Source organism: Palaemon carinicauda, chromosome 38 (genome assembly GCF_036898095.1).
Source record: "Palaemon carinicauda isolate YSFRI2023 chromosome 38, ASM3689809v2, whole genome shotgun sequence".
Lineage (NCBI taxonomy): Eukaryota > Metazoa > Arthropoda > Malacostraca > Decapoda > Palaemonidae > Palaemon > Palaemon carinicauda.
Genome location: NC_090762.1, coordinates 28235672 through 28262137, shown reverse-complemented (window position 1 = coordinate 28262137; position 26466 = coordinate 28235672). Strand labels below are relative to the sequence as shown.

Genomic DNA, 26466 nt, shown 5'->3' with positions numbered 1-26466 from the left:
CAAAAACCAGTCGCCTAGCCAACGTAACGCTCTCTAGGAGAGCGAGAGAGCACTAGCTTAACAACAACGGCTTTGAAGTAGCTAGGCCTAGTGTAAGTTCTGACGTGAGGCGAACGAGGAGCAGCAGTTACAAGATCCGGACGAAGATCCTTAAAAAATCATCATGATTTAATTAAAGTCCATAGGAGGCTAAGCAGCTTAAGGCTCCTCTCCAAATGACAGAGTCCTCAAAGGAATATCAGTAGGAGGGAGAACAGCACTTTCTCATCTACAGGAACCTAGTCCGAGAAAAGCTAGGTTATCTCAGTGAGGGTCTCACTGGTGCATTAGCAGCAGACCAGAAGGCAACGTTATGTAACTGCTTGACAGTCTGTGAACTGTCAAAAACTGAACTGTCAACCACAACAGGTGCGTGAGGACATACAGCACTGGTGCATTAGCAGCAGACCAGAAGGCAACGTTATGTAACTGCTTGACAGTCTGTGAACTGTCAAAAAACTGAACTGTCAACCACAACAGGTGCGTGAGGACATACAGCACTGGTGCATAAGTAGCAGACCAGAAGGCAACGTTATGTAACTGCTTGACAGTCTGTGAGCTGGCAACAACCAAAGCTGTGTGGGGAAGCCTCAACTCCTGACTGACTAGTCTGCTGCGGGCGAGTGGCGGTAACCACAGTGGGTTGCGGAGGCTGACGCACCGTGTCAAAACACGGCAGCTTAACTCCACCCTCCTGTTGTTGTGGTAGCACACGCACGTCAACGGAGGGTTCCGTGCGTCTGTGAACGTCAGCATGCGTCTGGCAGGGTCGACTGCGCATGGGTGGAGGAGCTCTCACAGCTGGAGTGTGGGAGCAGGCAGCCACAGCGTCTGCTGGGCGCACAACTGTGGTAGGTTGTAGGCTAACGGGTGCAGCGTCAACCTTCTCCGCACGATACTCCTGCAAAAAAGATGCTAACTGTGTCTGCATAGACTGTAGCAAAGACCACTTAGGGTCTACAGCAGCAGGTGCGGCAACAGACGGTGTTACTGCCTGTTGCGGTACCGCTTTACCTCTCTTAGGAGGTGTGCAATCATCGGAAGACTGCAGCGAGTCCGAACTGACCCAGTGGCTACACCTGGGCCGTTGGACTTGCGCGGAAGGGACCGACTTGCACTTAATAAGCTGCGAGACCTTGGACCAAGGTTTCTTACGAGAAACCTCTTCCGCAGACGAGAAGTAAATGGGCTCTCTCGTCTTTGTGTGGGTGGGGCGATCTTGGGTAGATACGCCCGAAACCACGGAGGGAAAAACGTCTGTTCGTTGATCAAGGCCTGACGAACCCATAAGTCGTTCGACATTACTTCTCCCCTGGGCTTGGGAGCTTGCAAGAGGTCCCGGACTAGGTGAACGACAGGCACGAACAGACGAACCCTCGGACGCAACACTGTAACACTTTGCGCATATCACTTTATCACTTTGATTTTCTGTTTTGCACTTATTTCACTGAAATCGAAACTTTTACTGATTTCAACCTGAAACACGCAATCCTACCCTTCATTAAAAGGTAGTAATTGCGAAAACAGTCGTATAATGCAACAGAAAACATATATATAAAGATAAAGAATTCAGTGGCTGGGAAAGAGACTAAACACTAGTTCAAATAAACTACGTTTACAATCTCTCTCCGCACATAGCCTGGGAACAAGATTAAACCCTAGAAACGTTTTACCTTCTTCCCCTACAGCGACTAGGGAGGAGAGAAAAACGAGAACAACGTTACCCGCTTGAACGAAACGTTTTTTCTCCTCTCTCTCCCTCCGTCTCTATCTCTCTCTTTCTCTCTAGATTTCGCACCTGAGAGAAGAGCCCAATTATATATCGTCAAAACATGTTATTTGCTAAAGGAAAAAACAAAGGTTTTCCAAATGAAAAGTTCCTTTAATTTAGAATTTAAACCATTTAAGCTAAGAAAGAATGAACGAAACGCCGCCAGAATCGGTTTACTCTTACTGCAAAGTGAAACCGTGATACTTTCTCTCTCTATCGTAACGATAGAGCGCATGTTGAACGTCCTGAACGTCAACAACTGCGTAGACTAAAAAACTAAACGTTAGTTCATCTTTGAAAACAGTACAAGACTATCAAAGAAATTCTTTCATAAAACATTAAATTTAAAAAGTTTTAAATTCTTTAAAGGTTAAATACGATATAACGGGCTCAACGTTGATTAACTTCGGTTCCAAGTTAGGACCGCCTACTATCAGGAAAGGTCGCATATAAACAAAACATAAAAATTTATTTTTATATGTTTATAATAAAAGGAAAGTTAATCGAAAAAGCCTAATAAAGGCGGAGAGATATAAAATATATAGATCTATAACGTGTTAAGCAAAATTACTAAAAACCTAAACACACTTCCGTCTAAGGGAAGGGTCGGCCATTTAAAAGTGAAAGAGAGTCCTTACTCTCTTTGTCACCATAATTAAATCTATCCAAAACGAGTTCAAGTTTTGAAATGAAGATAAAACCCCTGCATAGCGAAAGCTCAAAACTGGAATAGTGTACTTCACCAAATAGTTGTGAAAACAAATCCAGTTAGTAACAGCGTATTTAGTAGGTCTTGCCAGTGGCACGACAGAGAGAAAATTGGTTCTGTGTTGACATCGAGTACTTGAGTACCTACTTGACAGATGGCGCTGTTGATGTACACCCCCACCTGTATAGCGATCGCTGGCGTATTCCGCCCGTAGGTTTTTCTGTCGGGCAGCAGAGCTGACAGCTATATGATCATCGGGTAAGTTTAATATTGAAAATTATAAATTAATAGCAAGATGAAGTTAGTACAGTATCTTAAATATTATAGTCAAAGATAAAATTTAGTCAACACCATAGCCTCCCTCCCTCCCTCCCTCCCTCCATCATCATCAGACTTTACGAGTCCACTGCAGAACAAAGGCCTTAGACAAGTCCTTCCACTTGTGTCTGTTTATGGTCTTTCTAGGCCATTTTATCCCAGCAAACTTTCTTGGTTTGTCAATACATCACCTCTTCTTCCTTCCCCAGCATTTTTTTGCCATCTCTAGGACCCATTCTGTTATTCTTAATGTCCATCTATTATCTATCATTCTCATTATATGTCCTGCCTATGTTTATTACTTTTTCTTACATGTTAGAATATCTTCTAGTTCAGTTTGCTCTTGTATCCATGTTACTCTTATTGCCTCTTAGTGTTATTCCCATTATCATGTTCTAAGGCTTTCGTAAGACTCCAAATTTCTGATGCAAAAGTTAAAACTGCTAGTACCATCTCATTAAATAGTTTTCTTTTGAGAGCAACTGACATTATATTTATCATAATCTCATTCAGTTTCCCAAAAGCTCTCCATCCCATGTTCAGCCTTCTTTTTAATTTTGGTCTCGTGATCTGGGGAAACACTTACTGTCTGTCCTAGGTATGTATACCTTTAACTCGTATTTGTTGTCTCTGCATTTTCACTGAACATTATCTTAGTTGGATTATTGCCGAGCTCATCCCACTCCGCAAGAACTTGTTACAGGAAAAATCTTTGTCCCTTGTCTTTTGCCTAATGTAACATCTTTAACTCAGTCTATGAACCACAGGATAATCCAGAATTTTAACCACTGGTATAGAATGTCTTTGTTGTGGAAACTAGGATATAAGACGAATTTGGGGACAGAATTTCATATATTTCCAAACTATACAAAAAAAAAAATATGCATACGGAGGGAAATGTTTGTTGAGAGAGAGAGAGAGAGAGAGAGAGAGAGAGAGAGAGAGAGAGAGAGAGAGAGAGAGAGAGAGAGAGAGAGAGAGAGAGAGTGTGTGTGTGTGTGTGTGTGTATGTGTGTTTCAAGGAGTTACAAGGATTTTGGATGTCTCATTTTCTCTTTGGTAGAGCGATTTAATTTAAGCATTTAGAGTTCTTATGATCTTGTCTAACTTATTCTTGAACTTATTTACCATGTTACTGTTTACTACATCTGCTGGAAATCTATTCCAAGTATTTGCTATTTTGTATGTAAAGAACTTGCCACATTGAGTGGTGTTGTATCTTTTCAATTCCAGTTTGTATCCATTACCTCTGGACTGATTTGTGGTAAGCATGAATAGATTGTTGTAATCTACATTTATGCCTTCAAGAATTTGTAATGCCTCTATTAACTGTCCCCTTAGTCGTCGAGTATGTAGATCGAATAAGTTCAAACGTTTCATCCTCTGTCTATATCCAAATTGGCCTTAATTTTGGAACTAGTTTAGTGGCCCTAGCTTTTCCTGCTTCCAGTCTATCCATAACCTTCTGAATATTTGGACCCCAGAATTTGACTGTATTCTAGAAGGGTTCTTACTAGTGAAGTGTACAGCTGTAGTACAGTGTATTTGTTTCCGTATTTGAATTGTCTATTTATGTAACCTATTATTTTTTGTACTTTCTTTTCAGCTTTTATACTCTGTTTGGTGAACTTCAAATCCTTGCTGATAATAATACCAAGATCTTCCTCCTGGTCCACACTTTCTATTTCATTACCCAGCAGTGAGTAATCTGATTGTGGGCTACTATAACCTATTTGTATGACTTTACATTTCCCACAGTTGAAAGGCATTTGCCATTTTTTGGACCATTCTCCTAGCTTCATTAGATCCTCTCTTAAGGCTTCTGTCTTCTGAGTTTGCAGCATTTATGTCTAGTTTAGTATTGTTGGCAAATTTGGCTATTCTACTATTTAATCCTAAATTTATGTCGTTAATGTAGATCAGAAAGAGCAATGGGCCAAGGACGGATCCTTGAGGTACTCCGCTTGTAACAGCTACCCACTCTGAAGCTTCTCCATTGATTACAATGCTCTGTTTTCTGTTTTTTAGCCAATCTTTGATCTATTCCGCTGGGTCGTCAATGCCTAATGCTCTAATTTTGACCATTAATTTTTTATGAAGAACTTTGTCAAAAGTCTTTTCAAAGTCTTGGTATATGATGTCTATTGCCATGCTTTTGTCATAAATGCTAAACTTGTGTAAAAAGTCCGAAAGATTTGTCACACATGATCTCCTTTGTCTAAAACCATGTTGGCTGCCTATCAGAAGACTGTTTTTCTCTTTATGTTCTACTATTGAATCTACTATAATTAATTCAAAAATTTTGCAAGGCACTGAAGTTAGATACACAGATCTGTAGTTGCCAGGTTCTTTTGGTCCCTTCTTGTAGATTGGAAGAAAAATGTTATTTTCCTTAGTAAAATAAATTTTTGAATATACTTACCCGATGATCATGTAGCTGTCAACTCCGTTGCCCGACAGAAATCTAAGGTCGGGATACGCCAGCGATCGCTATACAGGTGGGGGTGTACACAACAGCGCCATCTGTGAGCAGGTACTCAAGTACTTCTTGTCAACAAGAACTCAATTTTCTCCTCGGTCCACTGGTTCTCTATGGGGAGGAAGGGAGGGTCCTTAAATTCATGATCATCGGGTAAGTATATTCAAAAATTTATTTTACTAAGGAAAATAACATTTTTCAATATTAATCTTACCCGATGATCATGTAGCTGATTCACACCCAGGGTGGTGGGTGGAGACCAGCATACATGTTAACATTAGAAGCTAAGTATCCCGTATTTCATTTTAGCAGTTATTCAAAATAACAAACATAAAATAAATAAGTACCTGGTAAGGAAGTCGACTTGAACCATTACTCTGCCTTTTTTAAGTACGTCTTCCTTACTGAGCCTAGCGATCCTCTTAGGATGCTGAGCGACTCCTAGGTGCTGAAGTATGAAGGGCTGCAACCCATACTAAAGGACCTCATCACAACCTCTAATCTAGGCGCTTCTCAAGAAAGAATTTGACCACCCGCCAAATCAACCAGGATGCGGAAGGCTTCTTAGCCTTCCGTACAACCCAAAAACAACAATAAAAAGCATTTCAAGAGAAAGATTAAAAAAGGTTATGGGATTATGGGAATGTAGTGGCTGAGCCCTCACCTACTACTGCACTCGCTGCTACGAATGGTCCCAGGGTGTAGCAGTTCTCGTAAAGAGACTGGACATCTTTGAGGTAAAATGATGCGAACACTGACTTGCTTCTCCAATAGGTTGCATCCATAACACTCTGCAGAGAACGGTTCTGTTTGAAGGCCACTGAAGTAGCGACAGCCCTAACTTCATGTGTCCTTACCTTCAGCAAAGCAAGGTCTTCTTCCTTCAGATGAGAATGGGCCTCTCTAATCAGAAGCCTGATGTAGTAAGAAACTGCGTTCTTAGACATCGGTAAAGCAGGTTTCTTGATAGAACACCATAAAGCTTCTGATTGTCCTCGTAATGGCTTTGTACGTCTTAAATAGTACTTAAGAGCTCTTACTGGGCAAAGTACTCTCTCTAGTTCGTTCCCCACCAAGTTGGACAGGCTTGGGATCTCGAACGACTTGGGCCAAGGACGAGAAGGAAGCTCGTTTTTAGCCAAAAAACCGAGCTGCAAGGAACACGTAGCCATTTCAGATGTAAAACCTATGTTCCTGCTGAAGGCGTGGATCTCACTGACTCTTAGCTGTTGCTAAGCAAACAAGGAAAAGAGTCTTTAATGTGAGATCCTTAAAAGAGGCTGATTGAAGCGGTTCGAATCTTGCTGACATCAGGAACCTTAAAACCACGTCTAGGTTCCAGCCTGGTGTGGACAACCGACGTTCCTTTGAGGTCTCAAAAGACCTAAGGAGGTCCTGTAGATCTTTGTTGGTGGAAAGATCCAAGCCTCTGTGGCGGAAGACCGCTGCCAACATGCTTCTGTAACCCTTGATCGTAGGAGCTGATAGGGATCTTACATTCCTTAGATGTAACAGGAAGTCAGCTATTTGCGTTACAGAGGTACTGGTTGAGGAAACTGCATTCGCCTTGCACCAGCTTCGGAAGACTTCCCATTTTGACTGATAGACTCTGAGAGTGGATGTCCTCCTTGCTCTGGCAATCGCTCTGGCTGCCTCCTTCGAAAAGCCTCTAGCTCTTGAGAGTCTTTCGATAGTCTGAAGGCAGTCAGACGAAGAGCGTGGAGGCTTGGGTGTACCTTCTTTACGTGTGGCTGACGCAGAAGGTCCATTCTTAGAGGAAGAGTCCTGGGAACGTCCACTAGCCATTGCAGTACCTCGGTGAACCATTCTCTCGCGGGCCAGAGGGGAGCAACCAACGTCAACCGTGTCCCTTCGTGAGAAGCGAACTTCTGAAGTACCCTGTTGACAATCTTGAACGGAGGGAACGCATACAGGTCTAGATGGGACCAATCCAGCAGAAAGGCATCCACGTGAACTGCTGCTGGGTCTGGAATCGGAGAACAATACATCGGGAGCCTCTTGGTCATCGAGGTAGCGAATAGATCTATGGTGGGCTGACCCCACAGGGCCCATAGTCTGCTGCAAACATTCTTGTGAAGGGTCCACTCTGTGGGGATGACCTGACCCTTACGGCTGAGGCGATCTGCCATGACATTCATGTCGCCCTGAATGAACCTCGTTACCAGCGAAATCTTTCGATCTTTTGACCAAATGAGGAGGTCCCTTGCGATCTCGAACAACTTCCTCGAATGAGTCCCTCCTTGCTTGGAGATGTACGCCAAGGCTGTGGTGTTGTCGGAGTTCACCTCCACCACCTTGCTTAGCTGGAGGGACTTGAAGTTTATCAAGGCCAGATGAACTGCCAAAAGCTCCTTGCAGTTGATGTGAAGTGTCCTTTGCTCCTGATTCCACGTGCCCGAGCATTCCTGTCCGTCCAGTGTCGCACCCCAGCCCGTGTCCGATGCGTCCGAGAAGAGACGGTGGTCGGGGGTCTGAACAGCCAATGGTAGACCTTCCTTGAGAAGAATGCTGTTCTTCCACCACGTCAGTGTAGACCTCATCTCTTCGGAAATAGGCACTGAGACCGCCTCTAGCGTCATGTCCTTTCTCCAGTGAGCAGCTAGATGATACTGAAGGGGGCGGAGGTGGAGTCTCCCTAACTCGATGAACTGGGCCAGCGATGAAAGTGTCCCTGTTAGACTCATCCACTGCCTGACTGAACATCGGTTCCTTCTCAGCATGCTCTGGATGCATTCTAGGGCTTGATTGATCCTTGGGGCCGACAGAAAAGCCCGAAAAGCTCGACTCTGAATCTCCATACCTAGATAGACAATGGTTTGGGATGGGACGAGTTGGGACTTTTCTATATTGACCAGGAGGCCCAATTCCTTGGTCAGATCCATAGTCCATCTGAGATTCTCCAGACAGCGACGACTTGACGGAGCTCTTAAAAGCCAGTCGTCCAAATAGAGGGAGGCTCTGATGTCTGCCAAGTGAAGGAATTTGGCAATATTCCTCATCAGTTTGGTAAACACAAGAGGTGCCGTGCTTAGGCTAAAGCACAGGGCTTGGAACTGGTACACGACCTTTCCAAAGACGAACCTTAGGAAAGGTTGGGAGTCTGGATGGATGGGGACATGAAAGTACGCGTCTTTCAGGTCTAACGAGACCATCCAGTCTTCCTTCCTGACCGCTGCTAGGACCGACTTCGTCGTCTCCATCGTGAACGTCTGCTTGGTGACAAAAGCATTGAGAGCACTGACGTCCAGCACCGGTCTCCAACCTCCTGTCTTCTTCGCTACCAGGAAGAGACGGTTGTAGAAGCCCGGGGATTGATGGTCCCGGACTATGACTACCGCTCCCTTTTGTAGCAAGAGCGACACCTCTTGTTGCAACGCTAGCCCCTTGTCCTTCTCCTTGTAGTTGGGAGAGAGGTTGATGGGAGACGTTGCTAGAGGGGGACTGCGGCAGAACGGAATTCTGTACCCCTCCCTTAGCAACTTCACAGACTGAGCGTCTGCACCTCTGCTCTCCCAAGCTTGCCAGAAGTTCTTGAGCCTGGCTCCCACTGCTGTCAGGAGAGGAAGGCAGTCAGATCCTGCCTTTTGCGGACTTGAAACCCTTCTTGGATTTGCCACGGTGACTGTCGGCACGGGTACCTCCTCTGCTGGAGGTTCTGCCACGAAAGGGCGGGATGAACCTAGTTGCTGGTGTGTCCACTGCTGCAGAACGGAAAGGTCTAGGCACGGAAGGTAAAGCTTTAGCCTTACGTGCGGAAGATGCCATCAGGTCATGGGTATCCTTCTGGATCAACGAGGCAGCCATCCCCTTGATCAGCTCCTCCGGAAAGAGACACTTGGAGAGAGGAGCAAACAACAACTCCGACTTCTGGCAAGGAGTGATCCCAGACGACAAGAAGGAGCAAAGATGTTCTCTCTTCTTAAGCACTCCCGACACGTACGAAGCCGCAAGCTCACCAGACCCATCCCTAATGGCTTTGTCCATGCTAGACATGATAAGCATGGCAGAGTCCTTATCCGAAGGGGAAGTCTTTCTGCTTAACGCTCCCAAACACCAATCGAGGAAGTTGAAGATCTCAAAAGCATGAAAGACTCCCTTCAACAGATGATCCATGTCAGAAAAGGACCAGCAAATCTTAGATCGTCTCATAGCCAGCCTGCGGGGAGAGTCAACCAGACTTGAGAAGTCGCCCTGGGCAGAGGCAGGAACTCCCAAGCCGGGTTCCTCTCCCGTGGCATACCAGACGCTAGATTTGGAAACAAGCTTGGTAGGCAGAAAGATGAAAGCAGTCTTTCCCAGTTGCTTCTTGGACTGCAACCACTCTCCCATAACCCTCAAAGCTCTCTTGGATGAGCGTGCGAGGACAAGTTTGGTGAAGGCAGGAGCTGCTGACTGCATGCCCAGAGCAAACTCGGAGGGAGGAGAGCGAGGGGTTGCAGACACAAACTGTTCCGGATACAAGTCCCTGAACAAGGCAAGGACTTTCCGAAAGTCTAAGGAGGGAGGCGTAGACTTGGGTCCTTCTAAGTCAAGAGTGCGGTTCGTCCAAATGTGCAGCTTCGTCATCCGATACTCCATCATCCGAAAGCTGAGTAGGAAGTGGCAAAGGTGGAGCAGAAAGCTGAACGGCTGAATCCGGCAGCACGGGAGCATGCGTAGCTGCTGCGGATCCAACATCATGCCGCTGCTGGTCAGTCTGCGAGCTGGCAACAACAAAAGCAGAGTGCTGGTGCGTGGGAGGGACTGCCGTGGGTTGCGGAGCATGCCGTATGGGATGCGGAGCATGCCGCATGGGTTGCGGAGCATGCCGCATTGTGTCAAAACACGGCAGCTCTACAGCACCTTCCCACTGCTGATGCGGTAGCTCACGCATGTCAACGGAGGGTGCAGCATGAACATGCGTCTGGCAGGGAGGACTGCGCATCGGTGGTGGAGCTCTCACAGGTGGAGTGTGGGAGCAGGCAGCCGCAGTATCTGCTGAGCGCACAACCGTGGCAGGTTGTAGGTTAACTGGTGCCGTGTCAACCTTCTCAGCACGATACTCCTGCATAAAGGAAGCAAGCTGAGACTGCATAGTCTGCAGCATGGACCACTTAGGATCTACCGTGGTTGGTGCGGCAACAGACGGAGTAGTTGCCTGCTGCGGAACCACTCTACCTCTCTTGGGAGGTGTGCAGTCTTCGGAAGACTGCGGCGAGTCCGAACTGACCCAGTGGCTACACCTGGGCCGTTGGACTCGCTCGGAAGGGACCTTACGCTTGAGAGGTCGTGAGACCTTGGTCCAATGTTTCTTCCGCGAAACTTCTTCCACAGACGAGGAATGATAGGGCTCATTCGTCTGTTTGTGGATGGGACGATCTCTGACAGATACATCCGCAACCACTGAGGGTACATCCGTACGCTGATCAAGGCCTGCCGAACCCTTTGGTCCTTCGACATTGCTTCTCCCCTGGGCTTGGGAGCTTGCAAGAGGTCCCGGACTGGGAGGACGACTGGCACGAACAGATGTACCCTCATGCGCAACACTGACACTGACACTTTTCACTTCACTTGCACTCACAACACTTCCCACTGCACTTTGCGCTTTCAGCTCCTTGACATCTGCCAAAAGCTGATCACGGTCACCAGCCAATGACTCCACTCCGCCACCAAGAGCCCTAACGGCACGCATCACATCCGCCATGGAGGGCCGAGCACTAGTAGCAGGGTCGGGAGCCACCACCACAGGGGAAGGAACAGGTTGAGGGGCACGGGGAGAGGAAAAATCAAAAGAGCGAGAAGAACTCCTCCCGATCCCATCCTTCTCCAGCCCACGTGCACTTTCAAGGAATTTGCCAAAATCGAATTCCGAAAGCCCAGCGCACTCCTCACATCGATCCTCCAATTGACAGGACTTACCCCCACAACTGGAACAAACGGTGTGAGGATCCATGGAGGCCCCCGGAAGATGCCCAGTACAAGCCCCAACACCACACTGCCCGCACTCAGGGACCCGAGACTGGTCAGACACCCTGAATTGCAGAAACAGTCAAGGGGGAATTCCAAAATCTAGCAAAGTTCGCCAACAATCAATCCAAATTAAATCAAAAAGCTCGCCAAGCCAATGATAAAGACTCCTGAATAGCGAAGGCTAAAATCTAGAGCGAATACATCACCAAAATCGTGAAAAACAACTCCAGAATCAACAGTGTATCCAAGTAAGTCTTGCCGGTGGCACGACAGAGGAAAAATTGAGTTCTTGTTGACAAGAAGTACTTGAGTACCTGCTCACAGATGGCGCTGTTGTGTACACCCCCACCTGTATAGCGATCGCTGGCGTATCCCGACCTTAGATTTCTGTCGGACAACGGAGTTGACAGCTACATGATCATCGGGTAAGATTAATATTGAAAATTAGCTAATTTTCCTTGTGGTGCCTTTCTTTTGTTGGCTCTTTCAGAACGTTTTTTAAGTGTGGGGTTATCTCTTCTTCTAGTTCTATAATCTCCCTTGAATGAATATCATCTGGACCTGGTGCCTTAGACTTACTGATTTCTTTTATTTTCTTTTTGACATCATCCATTCTAAAGGTGATTCTATTTAATGGTTTTGGCCCTTCATACATGATAACTGGTTTGGGGATGGTCAAATTTGATTGGTTTTCTATTGTTTACATTTGCGAAAAAATCTTTTGGGTTTCCTTTACTAGCTGAACTCACTCTTTTCTCTTCAATGCTCTTGTCCTTTATAACTAGTTTATCTACTTTTCGGCTTAACTTCTTGTGCTCGGAAATTTTATAATTGAAGGCTGTGGACCCACTGATTTATGTTTGCTTCCTCTACTCCATATTGCATTGGCTATTTCTCTGCTGAACCACTTAGGTTGTGGAGTTTCATTTGGTAAAATTTTCCTATGCGGTATACATTCAGCCCTTTTTTCTTTATATATTTCTACAAAGGAGTCCCATTGTGTATCCATGTTCCCTATTTTGTTGTATTCTAAATTCCTAGTGTATTCCTTCAGTTTTATCTAGTTACTACATCTGTAGTCTAGATTTTTTTTATAATTTTCCCTTCTTTTAGATGAGGAATATTTTCCTGAAACCTAACTATTTTGTGGTCACCTTTGCCAATATTTTTGCCTACTGAAAAACTAGATATTAAATTTTCTTCTGTTGTTAGCACAATATCTAGTATGTTTTCCCCTAGTTGGTTTATCGTTCCATTAATGGAGGAATTCACTAATGACAAATTCTAATAGCCTACGACCTTCTTTGGTTTTATATAGAATTCATAGTGTCCAAGTTTACTGCTGGATTGAAGTCTCCCATTAAGACAGCTAGCCTTTTGTTAACTTCTTGTCTAAGTTGTCTTTACAGCTCTTCACCCTCTTCTTGTGTTTGATATGGTGGTCTGCATATTACTATTATGGAAATGTTTTTTTCCTATGGTGTTAATATTTGCACCTGTCACTTCACATTCGGTTTCTAATTAAATTTCAATGGGGTTTAAGTGATTTTTAACATAGAGCATTACCCATTCGCTTTTTTTTGATAAGGCGATCCTTCTTGAAAAGATTGAAACCTAGGATAAAATCCTTTGTTTTTTCTTGAATCCAGGACTTAGTAATGCCTATGACATCTAGTTCCTCTCTAGCTATTATTGCCCCAAAATTTTTCATTTCATTTCTAACTGACGGAGCACTGAATTGTTCCATTCTCAGGAAATTCTTTATCTTTTTTTCTCTTCCGCTGTGGCTTTGCTGATTTCCCTGATTTACAATTATTTTAGTTTTTCCTTTATCTGTATCATCCAAGTTTTCTGACAAATTTCCACTATTTGTTGTTGAGGAATTTTCTAAGGGTTTAGTTTGTTCTTGGTCTATTGTGTTTAAGTAATTGTACAGGCCGATATTAAGTTGATTTCCGTACACTCTTTTGCCTTCTTCACTAAGTGTATTCTGTCTCTTTTGTATGATTTTCTCTTGCCATAGAAAGTGTCCTAAAGATTTATAAATTTAACTTTTTTTCTGGCATGTGGACTTAAGCATTTCGTTTATCCCTATGGCCTTACTGAAGGTGAAGTGGCTGATATTTATTAGCTTTGTGACCACTAGTATAAAAGAGGGGGGGGGGGGAAGCTGATAGTTACCCACCTGCTGCTGCATCCGCCCAATCCAGGGTGACTTTCCATCTTTTCTGTCCCTAACCTCCCATAAGTGATCCCAAACCGTCAGTTATGTCTCCTCAAAGTCAGGCTGTCCCTAACGTTCCGCAGCTCCCAACTGAGCAGCACATGGCAGAAGACTGTTTTCTCACCAGGATTGACAGCGGAAGGCTAGCGATTACTGGGATTTCTGGACATCCAAGAACAGCCAGACTCTTAGGTACTACTGAGTATTACCAAGCAGCAGCAACTGGGTTTTCTAGTTGGCCAGGATGCCAACAAGGCCAAAAAGCTATATTAACCTCATGAGATATTTAGCCTATTTCGCTAGGGGTCAGTCACGGGGAGTGGTCAAATATTACATGTTAGCACTATTCCATTCTTGTGTCTCCTGTCACCCTAGGATTCCTCTGTCCCAGTCTCGAATCCTGCGAACAAGTTCCTAACGTTGTTTATAGAGGTTCCAAAGCCTCTGCTCTGATGCATGACATAGCTGTCAGCTCCTTAAGGTCTATGTGTACAGGCTACTTATATATAACCGTCGTATCTAAATACCTAATGTTTTCTTTTTTTTTTACTTTTTTTTTATTCAAGCCAGGTGAGATTGAAAGTTGAGATTGGATAGAAGGGTTGAAAAAGAGAGAAAAATAGAAATATGAAAATATAGAAGAGTTAACGGTGGTCCAGTGCTAGTCTTGATGCTCAGAGCTGGTCTTAGTGGCAAGGTTAAACCTACCAAGTTGGAAATAAAAATCTCCCCAGCACCATCACCTACCCCTTCATCGCACATGCTCTCTCGCTTCGAGAGAGAGAGAGAGAGAGAGAGAGAGAGAGAGAGAGAGAGAGAGAGAGAGAGAGAGAGAGAGAGAGATTGGTTATTAGTTATTATCTGGCATTATAACAATAAGAGAGAGCAAGAGTGTATATTTCAAATCTATCCCCAGAAATATTTGCAATATGAGAAGGTCCTCAGCTTACAAACATTTGGAGATACAAAAACAAATCCAACTGAAATCATAAATCTCAGATATTGTATCAGATAATGAAATACTAGGAGTATTTGTTGACTTTTCCAGCTGAAAATAGTAATTAGGTGAGTTAGGTGAAGTATACCCAAGGCCAAAATTTAACATAATTCAACTTACAAACAGCTTTTTAGAATCTACTAAGTTTGTAAGATGTAGACTTTAGTTCAGTAATAGCCTGTATCAAATAAAACAAAATAACCAGGTATTGTATAGTAAAGGAACATATAAAGGGTCAACGCAATTAGACCAATCACTGACAGAAGAATCTCTTGTCATTTAAGGTTAAATAGTAAGTGTAACAAACGGTTAAGTGGAAATTGTAAAAAAATGTATGGTAACAAACTCACTTTGCTTGAAGTAGGATGCATATAAAGAGGATGAGAAATGTTCGTGATGTCCACTTGTGAGGCCCCAACACCCACTGCCGTATATGAACCTTTGGTAAATGGTTGTGACCACCAGGTTGTGCTGAAATTGGAGAACATGAGTAAGATAAGATTGCATAAGGCTGTTCTAACACTTTAAAGGGTTATAAAACCTTCAGAGCATATCCACTTCATTTCAATGTTCAACTGTATACACAGTATAAATCATTAGCATATAAAATAAGATGCTCAGTACAGTACTAAAGGATGCATAAATGTTACTGTTTTATTACTCGAGTACAATCACACAATCATATCCTTATTTAGATTAAGTAATACAACTAAAAAATTTTACATATTTCTAAAGTAATTTACATTTGTCTTAACTATACAAACTTGACTCCTTTAAATAGGAATGTATTCAAAGCAAGCTAATATAGGCATTGAATCTTTAACAAGGTAGGTAAAGGGGAGACTCTCGCCTTCCCAGTCGTATCGCATCATTTTTCATTTTTGGCTCGAGTGAGCAGGCTCAGGAGGGATTTGGGGAAGTGTATCTTGAAAGACTTGGGTTTGTATACCAGTTCTTATGAAAAATCAAAAATTTTTAAGTAATTTGTATTTTTCCTAATATACTTACCTAGAACTACTTTCTTGGGAGTTACTGGTAATTTCCCAACCAACCAGAATTTTGTGTAGTTTACCCTATTCCCGTTTTCTATAGGGGTAACCTCATGCGGAGTGATACGCGCCCTGAGGTGACCCGGGTCGGAGAGCGTGCTAGCTCAGGTCGTGCTCCTCAGTAAGTTTCGTCGGAAAGGTTCTCCTCAGCCCTGCAGGGCCCTCGGGGAAGGATGGGTGGGCCATAACCCGAAGTAGTTCTAGGTAAGTATGTTAGGAAAAATACAAATTATTTAAAAATTTGTGATTTGTTCCAACACAGAGTACTTACCTAGAACTACTTTTTTAGGAGACTTAAACTTTAGGTGGGAGTGTCCTGCAGGGACTAGGGACCAAAGGTTGGAAGTACGAGGGGAAAAGGAACCTAGATAGGGGACTAGGTTCTGACGACCATTACTCGAAAACTGTATGAAAATAGGGGAACTACCCAAAAAACTATCTTAGTGTCTAAGTGGCTTACCTCTGTACAAAAACTTCCGAGACGTATTCCTTGCTGAAGACATATATCCTGGCCCCCAGGGCCTGAGTCACTTCCACGCAGGGGAAGGATGATAAGGGGAAAGGTAAGGGATGAACATGTGTCTCTTGGCTTACCGCCCCCGGTTTCCCCGGGGCCATGACCTTGAATCTTTTGAAGGGCAGAAATGACCGGGAAAAGGGCGAACCCGTCCAAGGATTTCCTAGAACAGTCCTTCAGGTAGTGCTCCGTGAACGTGGACTGTCTGGACCAGGTACCCGCTTTCAGGATTTGGCCCACGGCCATGTTCTTCTCAAATGCTAGGGAGGTGCTACGATCCCTAATATCATGAGGCCTTGGTTTGCCTGAGAGAGGGGTTCCTGAGGCATCGTAAGCCCTCTTGATCATTTGGCGTAGCAAGAAGGAGATTGAATTCTTGGAGACTGGTTTCTTCACACGTCTGGTCGAAACAAATAAACTAATGATCTCAGGTCGGAGCTTGGATGTCCTTTACAGGTATTTCCTTACTGCTCTGACTGGGCATAAGAGCAAGTCTTTAGGGTTGTCTGACCGAGGGATCACTGGCACCGAAAAGCCCTCAAACCGAGGATCCCAACAAGCCGGGTTTTGTGTTTTGGCCACAAAGCTAGGGACAAATTTAAATGAAGCCTCACGCCACCCCTTTGAGTGTGAGACCTCGTACGATAGTCCGTGTAACTCACTAACTCTCTTTGCCGAAGCCAGGGCCAAGAGGAAGACTGTTTTGAGGGTGAGTTCCTTATCCAGGATGTCCTTGAAGGGCTCGAAGGGCAGTTCTGACAGGGCTTTGAGTACTCTAGCTAAGTCCCACTGTGGTACCCTCACCTCTTGTGGGGGACATGACTGCTCAAAACTCCTGATGAGCATTGAGATGTGTCGGGAGGCTCCCAAATCAATGCCCTTTAGGAGGAAGACCTGACCTAATGCTGCACGTACTCCTTTTATGGCTGGAATGGAAGAGCCCACATCGCCTCTGAGGTACACCAGGAAGTCCGCTATGTCGTGAATCGAAGCCCCCAACGGTTTGATATCCCGGGAAGTGCACCATTTTGAGAAGACTGCCCATTTTGCCTGGTAGACTGCGATTGAGGAACGCCTTAAGTAACCTGACATCCTCGCCGCTGTCCTCGATGAGTATCCATCCTTCTTCAGGAGCCGCTCAATAACCTCCACGCGTGAAGGCGGAGGGACCGAGGATTTTCGTGAAACCTTTGGAAGTGGAACTGACGGAGGAGGTCTGGCCTGTCTGGAAGCAGCCAAGGAGGAAGAAGGGCCAGTTCTTTTAGGTCTGCGAACCACTCCCTCTCCGGCCACCACGGCGCAACCAAAGTCATCTGGAGGTTGGCTGTTGCTCTCACCCTGTTGAGGACTTGCCTAATCATCCCGAAGGGAAGGAAGGCGTACACATTGAGGCCGTCCCAAGGGTGTTGGAAGGCGTCCTCGAACGCCGCTGACGGATCTGGGACTGGTAAACAGAACACGGGGAGCTAGGCGTTCAGACGGGTGGCGAAAAGGTCCACTACCGGAGAGCCCCACTTCAGTATGACTGCCTGAGCTACACCCGGGTGTAGAGTCCACTCTGACCCTATCACCTGGCCTACTCTGCTGAGGATGTCTGCCAGGACGTTCTTCTTTCCTGGGATGAACCTTGCTGTGATTTCGATCCCTTCTTTTGCAGCCCATTCTAATAGTTCTGTCGATAACGCGCATAGCTCCTTCGACTTTAGACCCCCTTGCTTCTTTACGTAGGCTACTACCGTCGCGTTGTCGCACATTAACACCACGGTGTTCCCACGGAGAAGGTGAATGAATTCCTGACTCGCCCTCAGTACGGCCATTATCTCTAGAATGTTTATGTGTCGCGTTGCTTCCTTGCGCGACCATTTTCCTTTTGTTGACTTGTCGAGTAGGTGAGCCCCCCAAACTTCCTTCGATGCGTCCGTGAACAATAGCACCTCCGGAGGGTCGGGTGCGAAGGGCATCCCCTTCTCGGTGTTCGTTCTGTCGTGCCACCACTGTAGGACCACCTTCGCTTCTGGGGAGACCGGAACCACCTTGTGGGGATTTCTTCCTTGGGTCCAGTGTTCCTTCAGGTTCCATTGCACTGCCCGGAGTTTGAGTCTCCCCTGTGGTACTAACTTCTCTAACGACACTAGGTGGCCTAGCAACTTCTGCCAATCCTTGGCCCTCCTAGGTTGGTCCGTCAGGTAGGGTTGCAGAACTCGCTCCAGGTTTTCCAACCACTCCAATGACAGGAAGGCTCTCACTAATTGGGTGTCCAGGACCATCTTCAAGTAAGTCATCCTGGTGGTGGGACTCAACTGGGACTTTTCTAAGTTGACTGTGATACCCAATTCCTTGCAGAGACGGAGAAAATTTGCACCTTGCTCCCTCAGTTCTTCCCTTGAGGCTGAAAGAAGCAACCAATTGTCCAGGTATCGGATCAGACGGATGCCCTGCTCGTGTGCCCATACGGAGACCGTCGTGAAAACTCTTGTAAACACTTGAGGGGCCGTCGACAGTCGGAAGCAATGGGTCTTGAATTGCAGGACTCGGGTATCCCACTTTATCCTGAGGAACTTCCTGCTGGAGGGGTGAACGGGGATTTGGAAGTAAGCCTCCCTGAGATCCAGGGATATCATGAAGTTCCCTTCTCTCAAGGCGGCCAACACTGTCCTCACAGTGTCATCTTGAAGTCGGTTTTTGCCACAAACTTGTTGAGGGCCGACAGGTCTATTACTGGCCACCAACCCCCTGTCGCCTTCTCCACCAGGAAGAGCCTGCTGTAGAACCCCGGGCCGGGATCTTCGACTGGTTCCAACGCTCCCTTGGAGATCATGGACGATACCTGTTCTTGCAACGCCGCCCGTTTCAAGGGGTCTTTTGGGTATCAACCACTCGGCCTGTAGGGCCGGAATGAGAGGGGGAGGTTCTGCTAGGAAGGGTAGTCTGTAACCTTCCCTCAGGACTGTCACTGTCCAGGGATCCGCACCGTAATCCCGCCATGCTTGCCAAGAGTGTTTGAGGCATCCCCCTACTTGAGGCTCCTGTAGGAGTAGGGGGCCTCGCCTCCTATCTCCTTCTGGAGGAGCAGTCGGACCGACCTCTCCTTGAGTTGCCGAAGGACGGTCTAAAGTTTGACTGAGGGGCTGTGTTACCCCTATGGGGGGGCTGTGTTGCTTGAAGCCAAGGGTCCGAAGAAGCCTCTCTTCTAGGTTGGGCAGGGGATGCACGGGATGAGTGAGGGACCTCCACAGAGGGTCTCCTGTGTGGTGGGTGTCTCATGGGGGGAGGTCTATGCTCTCCCACGTCCTTCATTTTCCTCACCCTCTCCATCGTCTCTTCCACTAGCTTGAGGGGGAGGATTGACTTGCCCCACACCGAGGAATTCCTTAACTTTCTCGCTTCCCGGTCGGGGAGTTTCCTTACTAACTTGCTGAGGACTGTACCCCTTTTCCTCAGGAGCCACCAATGAGGACTGTACCCCTTTTCCTCAGGACCCAATTGGTGGCCTGGGAGAGAGATTGATAAGATAAAAACTTTAGGGCTTTGCCCCCTGAGCTAATCAGCTCTTTCAATAAGGACTGGTTCTCTGGGAGGGAGAGATCATGTGACGACTAAAAGCCTACCAAAGTGCAGGCCCACCAGTCTAACCAGGAGGACACTTAAACCAAGTCTTGAGCCATGTCCTCCATCATGGAAGTCTCCGTAGGGGAAAAGCACACCGGGGCCATGGACAGAGCGTTCAGCAGCACCCTGGTTCAACGAGGTAATGGCTGACTCCACTGCGCGGGGCCCTCCACGACGACCTTCTGGCACGTAGAACCTCTTCTGCGTCCTTAGCCCTGGGAGCAGCTTCGAGGAACTTTGGCTCCTAGGGGCGTCTGCCAGGCCGTCCAAGAATTTGTCTATGTGCTCCATACCCAGCTTGACGTCAGGAGCTAGGGGTAGAGCTAAGGAGGGCTTCTGTTGCACTGGATTCTCCACAAGCCTACTGAGTCCGGAGAGACAGGTCTGTTCCGTCGCGGGCTTGGACTTGGTGTCGTCTTATGAGGGCTAACACTTTGCGATAGGAGGAGACGTCATCCGATGAGCACTCTCCTCCTTCTACTAGGGCCTCTGTCACCAGTCCCTCCCCACGAGTATCTTTGGTGACGGTGGGGGGGGGGGTGTAACGTTAGACGGGCCTGCCCGTGGCACGGGCGGACCCGCAGAGACGAAGGTATCCGTCATGGGATTACCTTGCCCTGCGGGGTTTCTTGTGTCCGTGGGATTATCTCGGGCCGCCGGGCGCCCTTGGTGCTTAATGAAGTCAGCCAAGGTGCCCGCGGCTGGCGTGGCCTTCCATCTGGTGGAGCGCCTCCCACCGCAGGGTTGATGTAGCGGAGGCCTTTACAGACTTGGGCGCGTCACGGGGGGCTTGGATTGACCTCCCCCGACGGGACTCTGGTCCGTATGAGGAGAAGGAGGGGCGAGACGGTGGAGAAGAGGCTCTAGGGAGCCAACCAGAAGCGGCCACGGCTATGGTAACCTTAAACACCTTGTTCCGGGGCACCATGACGTTCACCCAATCCTTTGATCTACTCCTTTTAGCCTTCTTCTTGGAGGGTCTGGACTCTTTCTTGTTTTGTCTGGAATGGGAGCGGGACTTCTTCTTTTTCCGGGACCTTTCCCGCTTCTTCTTCGTGGACTTGGCTCCGTCCTCCGATGACGATGAATCCGAGGACGAGGATGACGAGTAGGAGGAGAGGGAATCTGCCGAATCGCCTGAGACGTCCAACGCAGCAGGGTGAACTCCATGTCGAATCTCCGGTGTCGCGGGCTGAAGAAAGACGGCCGGGAGCATTGACGAGGGTGCCGGGGGAGACCGAGGCACCTTCTTACGGCCGAACCAATGATTGAACTCCTCCTCTAGTCTGAAGGGTGACCCGAATGGCGTCCTAGGGGGATCCCAAACGTCGGGGTCTGAATTAGACCAACTTCCTTTCTCGGCGTCTCCCCCGGCGGCCGAAGCACCTGAAACACATACCCATGAAGCTGGGGAAGAGGTAGCACCCGACTTCCCCCACATAGGGTCTTCGGTAGAGACGGGCCCTGCGGGCACCAGGACCTCGTCTCCCACACACTCCCGCACCTCCCTCAGGCCCCTTACATGTCTGTATCACACCAAAATCTTCCCCCACAGACAATTCAGACTCCTGGGGAAGGGCAATGGGCCGCTTCCCCGCAATGGACTTACCTCGTCCCCTACTCTGGGTAGGGGAAGATGGAAGGGAGCCTCGTTCCGACGAGGCATCTGGAGACACCAAAGAAGACGACACGTTGGCTTTCTTGGGCGACTTCTTGGCCGCCGCCTTCTTCTTCGTGCTATAAAGGACCCACTGGATCTCGCTCCAGGACTTGCACTGCAAGCACGTGGTGGTAGGGGAGCACACCTGGCCCCTACATGACAAACACAGCGAGTGGGGGTCAACCTCGGGCTTGGAGAGGAAAGCCCCACAAGACTTACCGGCCACAGGCCCAGGGCAATGGCGGGGATGCTCCATAATGAAACACTAACACACCAAGAGACACAGGGACACAGAGGAAAGGATAAGGGTAAAGAAACGTGGGGACCGCGTGGTAGACACAAAGGGTCGCACTGGGTAAGAGAGAGCGCGGCGAGATGATAATCACGTCGCGACCAGAAACCTACTGAGGAGCACGACCTGAGCTAGCACGCTCTACGACCCCGGGTCGCCTCAGGGCGCGTATCACTCCGCCTGAGGTTACCCCCATAGAAAATGGGAATAGGGTAAACTACACAAAATTCTGGTTGGTTGGGAAGAGTTACCAGTAACTCCTAAGAAAGTAGTTCTAGGTAAGTACTCTGTGTTGGAACAAATACAAATTACAATAGTGAAACTGCTCACAAAACTCATTTTGTACCATGAGGGTACAACGGCAATGAGAAGAAACTGCAATCAATCACCTAAATCCTTTGTAGTCAAGCTTTGAAGAGCAAGAGCGAGGCATGGATGAATCCTATTCCTGCCAGAGGAATCCTGTGCAGAGGAAACCACTCAGGCGAAGGCAGTCTCTCCTGCTGGTGGGCAAGACAACCAACCCCTGTTACTGCCATTGGCAATTCTCCCTGCAAGTGGGAAAATTGCTGGACAGTGGCTGGTGGAGGGTAACTCCCTCGAAAGGGAAAGTTGCCTAACACCTGGTGGAGGTTAACTCTCCTCGGAAGGGGAAGTTGTCCAACATCTAGAGGTGGAACTGGGCAGTGCTCTCTCCTCCCCATCTACAAGCTGTGTTTGAGTTGAAGGTCAACATCTAGAGCTGCCTGCGAAATGTAGCCGAAGCTAGCTTCTGGGTTTACCCCCGAACGGATCCCCCCCCCCCCCCCCCCGACTGGAAATCTCAAAGGAAATCAGTATGCCCCTGCGCTCGTTCCTACACCAGAGCTGCAGGAATGAAGGTGAGCAGAAACAGAGTGCTGCAGTAAACTGTAACACCCTAGGAAGCCATTCCTTAGCAGAGACCCGAAAGCCCCAAGGAAGGTAGGGGTTGCCCAAAGAAGGTAGAGGTTGCCCCAAGGAAGGTATGGGTTGCTGCACGCGGCAACGGAAGAGACTTCCCTCAGTGGTGGTCGCCGTTGCTTCGCTAAAGGAAGCAATAGAGTCCACACCTAAAGGAAGTCAGAGTCACCATCTGAAAAGAAAAAGGAATTTTTTAAACTTGAGGCCAGTTCCTTTTAATCGTTAAGACCGTTAAAAGGTTTTGACGGGAGAGCAAGACTACACCTTAACTCTACCATACCGAAATAAAAAATGACGAGTGGTTGGTCTACCCCCACTACCACAGTTACATCACACAAAAGCTTCAACGGCTAGTTTCAGCTATCGTCGAAATAATACTCCTACGTTAAGAGCGTAGGGTTTGTATATAGTGCTGGAACAAATTCCACTTTTTTACTTTAAGATAATAAAATAGTATATTTTGCCAAAATAGAAAAAGAAAAGATAAGGAACAATGACTTGATTATAGCAAAACATGAAAGAAATGTTGGACTTATCTCTCCTAACAATTTGGATTTAAAACAGAACTAAATACAGTACAAATAATAAACAGGATATATGTTCAACTTACTTGATGCATCTTTTGGGTTTTGGTATAAAGGGATCATTCAAAAATTGTCGTAGAATTTCGGTGCACTTCTCAGAGACTTGGTCAAAGGGAAGAGTCTCCATGTACTTAGCTTCATCCCCTGATATCCAGCCTAATAAGAGTGTTTCTGACACCTTTGTAAATGAGTAAATCTTCTTGAACCATCTCTCACTCACAGGTTCTTTAAGGTCTATGGGGTCCCACAACAACAACACTTCAGTTAAGTTAGGATTTAAAAATGGCCGTTCATACTCTAAATATATTTTGTCCACTACACCAAAGCAAAGTCTATTAATGGAGTCCATCTTGTAATCAGGCAGAGGCGGATCGAACAGTTTCTTTCCGTTTTCTTTCAACACACCTAGAGGAACTGTGCAAATCACATGATCAGCATAAAATCTCTTTCCATTTTGGCAAACAACTTCTACTTTGGGTTTCCACTTCCTTGACGGGGAAGTTGATAGCGATACTGTGCCACTTTTACATTCACCAAGAAGGCCTTCAGAACTATCCTCTGGCTTATTCAAAAGGTCTTGCCCTAAACCTGAATCAACAGTACTTGTGCCTTCTAATCCCACTCTCCACCTCACACACTCAACCGCATGACCTTTAAGCAGCTGCGATTCAGGGATATCTTTTGTCAACGGACCAAGAATACTGCTGTAACCCCCAGGCAACACGATATTACCACCTGGAAGCTCCGTATAACTACCAATTTCCATTAGATCAATTTCATCCATAGTATTACACCCACTTATGCAAGTTTCACGGTTAAGTAGATAGTTAAAAATCAGACTCCTAATGTGCCTCTCATGCTCTTGAAATTGTTCTAAATATATTGATATTTCTAGTCTTATGTGTTCCCCAACACTTTCTATTCCATCTGGAGGAAGGTATTTGCATAGGAAGTATTCTTCGCATCGCCTGAAGAACCAGAAATATGCATCATATATTTCCTGAAAAGACAGAAACTCATTTAAACTGTTTCAACATGTGTAGGTCATAATCTAAAAAATCACAGTCTTAAAATGTCTCCCCTAAATTGAGCAACAAAATCCATGAAAAGTACCATATAAAGTAAATCCAATATTCAAATTTTAATCTTTTGTATTTAAATTTTATTTATCAAATATAATCATATCAAAATACATTAGTACAAAAAGTTTTGATAATTTCTTTAGTAACAAATAGTCCTACCATTAAGATCCCTAAATATGACAAATTTGAAATAATTTCCATTTTCCTAACTTTACAAACCTGAATCTCTTTACAAAGGAGTATTATTTCAGTATTAGCTGAAACCAGTCATCAAATTTCAAGGAAATACAAAGGTAATTGAAACATAATCCGTAACAAAGTAAGTTACTTTACAATTATTTTTCAAGTGTCATTATAGAATGGTATTGTCACAAAACATACATCTACAAAGGAAAACTATGACTTTCAAAAAAAAAATCTGACCAACTACCCTCCGCTGGTTAGCGGAAGGGGAATTGGCAGTGATAGCCCGTCACCCCGCTCACACCAGCAGTAGTAAACACTGTCACTTTGCAATTGCGGCAGGACTTCTGGGGTTAGGTGACGGGAGGAACAGTATGTGTAGTAAAAACCTTCAGGTTTGTTAAGTTAGGGAAAATACAAATGATTACAAATTTGTCATTTGTTTCGGCCTTAAGTACAAATCTTACACTCTTTACATAGGAGATTCACCTTATGGTGGGTGGAAGTAGCTAACCCAACGGACTTGAGACTGTCCGGGGGTGTCCCTTTTTGCTACATACGAGCTGTTTAGAGGAAACCCCAACACTTCATGATCCTAAAAGGATGACGGCCTGGGCAATTGTTACTAGCATAGTATTTAGCAATGCGACTTGACCAGGTAAGAGTAAACTTGGAGCTAAATCCCTCACTTAACCTAGACATTGCCCGACTCTGCCTCGCATGGAGGACGGGGGCATTACAAATATACTGTACATAAATATATTAGGTATCATAAAGAGCATGGTATCCACCAGTAGTTAGAGGAGATTAGCTTGCAGAGTTCCTCGGATTCTGCGACCCAAAAGAGGGGAGAATGAAATAGGAAGTTGCCAGTCACTCACACATTCATTCTCGTCTTACTCCCGGGTAACATATACCCACAACCAACTGCTACTTGTCCTACAAGGGAGATGAGGTGTTAGTTGACCACGTTTTGCCCAGCCACAACAGGACGTAAGGTGATTATTATTATTAGAGAGTAGAGGTCCCCTTTTTTTTTTTGTTTCATTTGTTGATGTCAGCTACCCCCCAAAATTGGGGGAAGTGCCTTTGGTATATGTATGTATGATGTATTATCATTATTATTATTATTATTTGCTAAGCTACAACCGTAGATGGAAAAACATAATGCTATAAGCCCAGGGGCTCAAACAGGGAAAAATAGCCCTGTGATGAAAGGAAACAAGGAAAAATATTTTAAGAACAGTAACAACACTAAAATAAATATTTCCAATATAACCTATAAAAACTTTAACAAAACAAGAGCAAGAGAAATAAGATATAATAGTGAGCCTGAGTGTACCCTCAAGCAAGAGAACTCTAACCCAAGACAGTGGAAGACCATGGTACAGAGGCTATGACACCATCCAAGACAATGATTTGATTTTGAAGTGTCCTTCTCCTAGAAGAGCTGCTTACCATAGCTAAAGTCTCTCTTCTACCCTTATCAAGAGGAAAGTGGCCACTGAACAATTACAAAACCGTAATTAAAACCTTGGGTGAAGAAGAATTATTTGGCAATCTCAGTGTTGTCAGGTGTGATGACAGATGAAAATCTATAAAGAATAGACCAGACTATTCGGTGTATGCGTAGGCAAAAGGAAAATGAACCGTAACCAGAGAGAAGGATCCAATGTAGTACTGTTTGGCCAGTTAAAGGACCCTCTAACTCTCTAGCGGTAGTATCTCAACAGGTGGCTGGTGCCCTGGACAACCTGATTGATTTGGAGTTTTCTGGCAACCTAATATCAAAGGTCATTTATGCCCATACCATTTGTTATGAATAAGGAATAAAAGGAAATTCGATTTAAAACAATAAAAGCAAATATATCCTTATAAAAATTGAATAGCTTTCAGAAGACCTCCTGAAATAAATATAAAAATACTGTTAGCACAGCACGGAACATGTCCGAAAATCTTGGCAAGGATGAACCTGCCATCCTCACCTTGAGCCTCAAACAGATATCTATTTCTTTCAGTACCATAAGTGGAGCATTCGGTC

General features: G+C 45.8%; 1 protein-coding gene across 1 annotated transcript in view; it reads right to left on the bottom strand.

Annotated features, from left to right (window-relative positions):
• LOC137630507 (spermine oxidase) overlaps positions 1-26466 on the bottom strand; it is a 94041-nt gene that overhangs the window by 12745 nt on the left and 54830 nt on the right. The window contains exons 3-4 of the mRNA XM_068362016.1: positions 23187-24160; positions 14858-14978 (exon numbers count right to left, since the gene is read on the bottom strand). Of these exons, the coding sequence (XP_068218117.1) occupies positions 14858-14978; positions 23187-24160 (1095 nt within the window). The remainder of the gene's footprint in view (positions 1-14857; positions 14979-23186; positions 24161-26466) is intronic.